This window comes from Ricinus communis, chromosome 9 (genome assembly GCF_019578655.1).
Source record: "Ricinus communis isolate WT05 ecotype wild-type chromosome 9, ASM1957865v1, whole genome shotgun sequence".
NCBI classification, from domain to species: domain Eukaryota; kingdom Viridiplantae; phylum Streptophyta; class Magnoliopsida; order Malpighiales; family Euphorbiaceae; genus Ricinus; species Ricinus communis.
Genome location: NC_063264.1, coordinates 23,357,809 through 23,365,048, shown reverse-complemented (window position 1 = coordinate 23,365,048; position 7,240 = coordinate 23,357,809). Strand labels below are relative to the sequence as shown.

At 28.4% G+C, this 7,240-nt stretch overlaps 1 protein-coding gene across 1 annotated transcript; it reads right to left on the bottom strand.

The window, feature by feature from the left end:
* Positions 1–110: 110 nt before the first annotated feature.
* LOC8282176 lies at positions 111–3,669 on the bottom strand. Its single transcript, XM_048379466.1, has 7 exons — positions 3,147–3,669; positions 2,383–2,469; positions 2,007–2,264; positions 1,693–1,857; positions 1,543–1,596; positions 1,310–1,456; positions 111–827 (listed from the first exon to the last, which is right to left on the bottom strand). Exons 1-7 carry the CDS (start codon positions 3,303–3,305, stop codon positions 450–452), a joined length of 1,248 nt encoding a protein of 415 aa, XP_048235423.1. The 5' UTR covers positions 3,306–3,669; the 3' UTR covers positions 111–449.
* Between the last annotated feature and the right edge of the window lie 3,571 nt (positions 3,670–7,240).

The following is a 7,240-nucleotide window of genomic DNA, read 5'->3' as shown; positions in this document are numbered from 1 at the left end:
AAGAAGATGGATTAGCGTGTTAGAACTCATACCCAGAACCTAGGATTTGTTAAGATAAAGCATGAAACAATTTGTTGGGTACTTTGTTTTGAGACTGTAACTGAAGATGGTAGATGGAAAAGCAATTCATTCATTCACAAACCACTCCAAGAAAGGAGTTTACAAACAAATAGACTATAATAAAGACTAAAAAGAGTAAACAAAGGCCTGTTTCTTTAGCTTTGAGAAACTTGCCATCATATTCCCAACCACTTACATGGAGAATATTTTTAGTAAGAAAAAAAAAAAGGCCAAGAGTCAAAACTTCCCACTAGAGAGGTCACATCACTAACCCAACCTAACAGTAAAAAAGAAAGAAGAGGGTATACAAAAGAGGGGAGGTGGGACGCATTACTAGGTTGAATGATACAGAGTGAGTAAATTACATGAAGTGAAATAGGAATTCCTCTTCATGGGCAATTGGAATTTCTACCCGGGCCACCATAATAAAAGTAATGGCCCCAGTCCCCATTGCTTCCAGTTTGAACATCATAGCAGTTGGATTGCTCAGTAAAGGTACCAATTCCTTTAGGGGCCTTGAGGTTATTAGAATCATCAACAACTTGAATATTCCTGAAATAGCTTGATTTTCCAAACCCTTCTTCAGGGAAATGACCACTGCCCATCTGAGTTGAGGTGTGCTTACCATCTGGCTCTGAGTTTACAACCTCGCCTCCCCATTCAATCATGGAAGCACTGTCTGCCAAGTATGAGAACAAGAAAGAAGGCCAGTATCCCAACACATAGTCATTCCCAAATTGCATCCACCAGTGTCCCTCTTTTGGATCCTACAAGAATTCCCAAATAATCAGCTTAAGGTACATGAACAAGTAACAGAGGTAACAAAGAAGCACCAAGTGACAGGGCAAAAAAAATGTTAACTACAGTCTTCAGTTAATGATTTATGGCCTGCAATGGTAGGCAATCTTATGATCTCATGTCTGTTGTAACCCCATTTAACAATTCAAAACGTGTCCAAATCACTGATGATGCTTAAGATTCTTAGCATCTGCACCTCAATAATGTTCTGACGCCTTCCCCTCTATTATTTATGTGAGGAACATTTTGCCTGCTGATGTAGCCTGGGATGCATTTTAACATGCATATTTTTAAAGGTCTTGTTGGGAAAAAAGACAAAAAGATCATAGAAGTTCACATGCATCTTTGACAGTATCAGCTAGCTTCATTTTTCTCTTTGGCTATTACTTTTTTCTGTTTTTTTTTGGTTCTCTTTTATCTAGAGCTGAATGTGAAGGCCTTTGGCATTTACCTTCCAGACAAGTATACTAATATCATATTGGGAATTGCGGTAGCCAGAAACAGGAGAGATACTTGCTCCCATTGCTATCTCACTATTGATTTGAATAAAGCCTGAGCAAAGAAGATTGTAGCAACCTGTGGCTTGATATGCATCACTCTGCAATATTTCACAAAGATATGTGTGACTGAAAATTCATCAAAGTTGCTGAAAGTTAAACAAAGAAGAACCAAGTAGAAGCTTACAGTCCAGTAGGTGAAAAGCCTTGTGTTGTTGTCGCCATATAGATCTGGACTGACCTGTTTCCATCCATAAACAAGTACTCAAAATAAGAGATATGGTAAGATCAATTATTTCAGGTCACTAGGGAGTACTAAAATAAACTACAAGAGTACCTGCCAGCCAGCTTCAATACTGTTGAGATCTTCACCAAAGGAACCTCCCAATATCCATAGCTGAGACAGGCTGAACTCATTAGGCTGTTGAATTTTGGGTTCCCATACATTAATGGTTGCTTTTGCTCCATAATACTTGTCTCCTTCCACATAAGCTATAGCATGCTAATCGCCCAAAGAACATGCCAGAGGAATAGAACAAATAGATTAATACCAACATAAACAAAGTAAATGGGGTAAAAAAGGTACTTTATTATCCTTTAAATGAAGAAAAAGAAAATCTTAAAGAAGAAAATGAAAAGCAAGAACTTTACTTGGTGGCCACTTTCATTGATGAGATCAGGATCTGCAGACCTAGGCTTTGGGATGCTTCTTCTCTTCTTCTTACCATACCTTTTCACTGAACTTGCTCTCAAGACATCCTCCTCCTTTGTTCTTCTAACGGGGATAGTACCTTCAGGGCATTTACCGTTGGCATGCCACAACTGAGTGATTGGTTTTGTTCGTTCTTTTGACTCTGTAGCCACTTTGTTCTCATCAAATAGCCCTTCTGGATGATAACTAGGCCTCATCTAAAACCCAGAAGAGAAATTTAAATAAAATCAGTAACAGCAAAAAAAAAAAAAAAAAGAGAAAACAAAGCTACTTAAAATGCCTGAGAGTAGAAGTATGCAGGTCACTGAGATTGACCTGGATCTTGTGGTCTTTGAGGAAAGGATGATCAAAAGCTGGTTGATGAGCCATGGGAACACAGTCTATTATATCCCCATCTGAACTCTGCATAGACATAAAAAATCCAAAAATAAATAATAATAATAAGAAAATGGAGTATCCACAGTAATACCCAGAAATTTCTCATTCAAACAAATCAAGACATTTAGTTACTTCAAAAATGTGCAAAGAATGATAGAAACAAAAGAGAGAGATTTGAAACAGAAAAGAGGACAGAAATAAAGAAAGCTCAACTTAAAGTACCCATCAGCATTAATGTTTTGTTTAGTTGCATAGGAAACTTTGAGTTCTATTCTTTATTTCTTCATTAACTTCTCAAAAAGGAAATAATTGCAGAGAGAGAAGAGAAAGAAAAGCCCAATAATCACAACATCATTTGATTCTTTTAAAATCTAAAAAATTTCACTGAACAAAGGAGAGAAAGAAAAACATTAGCGAATATTATTACAAAACTAAACATAAATATAAATAACACACATTTGGCATTCATAAACCATATAACCCATTTGATTCCTGAGGTAAAAATAAAATAACAAATTGCAGGAAAGCAAAAAGAATTTGGAACCCATTTCAAAAATCCAAAACATTATTTTTAAAGAAGAATAATAAAAAAAAGACAATGTCAAAAGAAAGAAAGAAAAAAGCACTTTCTCTTTCTTCACTTTGCCACTGACTTTCTCAGGAACCAAACAGAAGTTTAGAGAGAGAAAGAGAGAGTATACCTCAATGCTCTTAAGAGCAGGCTTGTTCAAGCGATTCAAGTGTTTTTTCACTTCAAACTTTTGCCTTTCAACACCTAATCTAGCTGATGAAGTAAAAGACAACACACCCATTAACCAAAACACCACCATTAAACCTCTGCCCTTGCTACAAGAACCCATCTTCTTCACTAAAACCACCCCAAAGAAAAGAAACTGAAGAAAGATTCAAAGCAGTGTGGTGCAGTTTGCTTATCCAACGCTCCCCGTGTGTACGTTAGAGCTAAAGCATTACTACACACTATACACAAAGAAAGAAGAAAGAGAAAGAGAGAGAGCACTTAAAAGGCTCAAACTTTTTTCTCTTTCTCTCTGCTTAACCTACGCACCCAACACCCCACTCCCCCTTTGAGAACTAAACTTTGAAGGAAGTGGGTCTTTTGCTGAGGCCAAAGAAAAACTCTGTCCACTACCACTTCCTCTCTCTACAAAAGAAAAAGCCTTAACTTTCTGTTTTTGTCATTTTCTCTCTCCCTCTCTCTCTCTCAATCTACTTTCTCATTAATAAAAACTGTCCCTTTCTAATGTCCTTCAAAACAATATAAGCAAAGCCCTTTTTCCTCTCCTCTCTAAAACTTAAAAAGAAAAGCAAAAGGTTAAAATCAATAAAAATTTATTATTCTTCTTTTTTTCTTGAAAATCATGTTTTTAAAAGAAAAAAGTTGTAGCCTTGATATTTGGTTTACTAAATTGCACCCTATTGTGTAAATTTATTTTTTTTATGAGAAAATTGACATCAATCAATTTCATGTATGTTTATAATTTATATGAAAATATTGCATTTTGAATTAGTGAAATTAAAATTAAATAATTGCTTGACTATAATGTTTCAATTCAACTGAAAAACAGAAGTTCTTTATTTTCTTAAAAAAAATAAAAAAAGAAATTTGCATATGTAAATTCAATTGATTACAAACAAGAATATGGACAAGGAGGGTAAGAGGGGTGAATTCAGAGTTGTATTAATGGAAGCTTGCTTTTATCATTTTCAGATTGCTGTCATTTTGGACCCCTTCCACATGTTATCTTCTGCTTCTTTTTGTAAATTTACACTAATTTTATCATCTCAATTTGCATTTTAATATGTTTCAAACAAAGATGGAAATTTAAATATTGCCCATTATTTATTTATTTTATTCAACAATTCTTCTCAATCTAAATAATTTTTTTATTTCTATTTTATTAAATAGAATTAGTATAAAAACATATTATTTTAATAAATTATTGTAAACTTTGAAACTCATTATATGAAATGAATGAATTCTACTTATATAACAAGTTAATCTCATTTTATTTTTGTATTTTTATTTAGAAGTTTTAGTTTATTATACAATATTTCTTTCATAAAATAAAAAAAGTAGTAGTTAATTTAATAAATTAAAAGTTATAGTTTTCCTTTATACCCATATATAAGTAGTTTAATTTTTATAAGATATACATTTATTTATATGTATACAGTTACAAATAATTTTAATTCTTTTAGAAAAAATAGTACTATATTAAATTTAATGAATGATATAAACTGATAAAACTAAATTGAAGGTAAACAACTTTAGTTTAGTTTAAATATATTTTATTATTACTTGATCTGAATATTATTTAAATCATTTATAAACTGATTAAATTTATATAGTTAAAAAAATCTTATAAACTAGTTATGTGCGTTTTTAATAAATATATTCAAATATATAAATTACGCTCGAGAATGTATTTTTAAATTTTATTTTAAATTTTTGTGATGATTTTGAAGATAAAATTATATAATATAACCTTTTACAAATTGAAAGCAATATGATGGACCCAAATAATATTTAAGGTGATAATTGTTGGTTTGAAAGTTTTAAATGCTTGAGTTTTAGAGGTGTGGTGGGTTGATGATTAAGTTGGTGATTCCATGGACCTAACTAAGCTTTTGATTAAGTTGTAAAAAATAAAAAATAAAAAATAAAAAAGAAAAACAGAAAAAGGGGATTTCCTTATTCCTATAAGCATATAATTGCATTTATTTTACCATCATTTAAAGGAATCCAATGATATATGTAATTTGGAAAATAAAATAATTGATCAAATATAATTATATATATTATAATATGGACCATTACGTGGCAGAATCCTTTACAACTTGGCGTCTCATCCACGATCATGTTTTAATATTATTATAGACAAAGATTCTTCTGTTCTGATCAGAAAATATTAAAAAATAATAATATATTTCTTTTAATATGGTAATTAGTGTTTTATGATATTATTATCCTCAAGATAATGGATTCCAATTGTGAAAATCAAGCTATTAAAGATGTATAAAGGTGACCCAACAATGGTCAATATCAGTTCTTTTTTTTCTTTAATATTATATATTTTTAAATATTTTTTTCAAATAAACCATTTTGGAAATGCACTATTTCCCAAAATCAAATTAAAATATTTTGATATTGCCAGCCCACATTTCTAGCAAAAAAGAACATTTCGTAAAAATAAAATGGAAAATTGATCTCTAAATGCTTCTTACAGTTTTCTGGAAACTTGCCCACATTGAGATTTACTGTCTATTTATTGAAAATTATGTTATACTTTTAGAAATTTTCTAAATAATATTTTATATTTTTTATGTTATTTTTTATAATAATAATAAAAATAATTTTTATATTTTAGATATTATAATTAAATATTAAAATAAAATCTGAAAATAAAATTATACATTTTTCTTTATATAAAATTTAATTATTTTAAATAAAAATTATAAATTTTCACTTTATTTATTTCAATTTTATTCGTAAGGATTTATATAAATTTACTTCCATTCAGTTTTATTTTCTAAAAATTATAATTTAATCCAGTTCGATTTAATTTTGAATAAATTAATTCGATTGGATCAAATTAAATTTTTATATTTCTTAAGAAAATATTTTGATATATTAAAATTATTATTTTAAAATATATTTTGTGTTCAATCTGAATTTATTTAATTTAGTCTTTTATTCTTTTTAAAAGACAATTTATATTATTCTATCACATTCAGTTTATAATTCTAAAACTTTAATTTAATTTGTTTTATTATTTTCATCCAATTTTGAATTGAAATAAGTGAATGCTTACCTTAATTTAATTATACATACAACTTTAAATTTGATTTTTTTTATCCTTATTTATTATAAAAAGAAGTAGAAGATAATTTTACAAAAATGCATATATATCAACTAAAAAAGAAAAAAATCTTACATTATGAAATCATCTTATGAAAAGTGAAATCATGAAATAGAGATATCATTCCATTGTTGGATACAACAAATTAAAAAAAAAAAACCAAGAAAAAATCATATTGTAAAAAAAATGCAAATTAAATGTGAAATTGCAATAAAAGAAACAAAAGTATAATAAATACTTGTCAAAGCCTCTTAGAAACATTCTCTCAACTCAACTCTGACTTGTTACATGCATATGCAAATAAATAAGTGGAAGTTTTTATGTGTCATGTAGGCAAAATTACTTATACCTTCTTCATCATTAGATAATGGAGATATATAATAAAAAATTATTTTTATCAAAATTTATTTTTTTATTTTTACTGTGTTAAAAATATTATTTTTCGACTTTTTAATCTATAATTTTTATAAATTTTTATTTTTAGATAAAGTACTGAAAACAACTTAAAAGCAATAGAAATACAATCAGAAATAATTAAAATAATACTATCCTATAAATTCGAAAGGAAAAGCTAGAAAACAGTATTTTTACAAAAATCTGTATATTAAAATAATATTTTTTATTAATTTTAATATTTTTTTAAAAATTTCTAAAATTAATTTATAAGTTTAAATTCGAAACGTAAAATACATTGCAATTGAAAGATAACAATGATTTCATACAATTCTTTATAATAAATAATATTCAACTTTGTATTAAAATTTCTCATTTAAATCTATGTATAACAATTTTGTACAAAAAATTATAAATAAAGCTAATTTTGTGGCTTTTAACAAAAAATTCTAAATAATTCTTTTAAAAAAAAATTATATCTGAGTATTTTTGTTTATTTCCTTCTTATGAAAAATCATAAA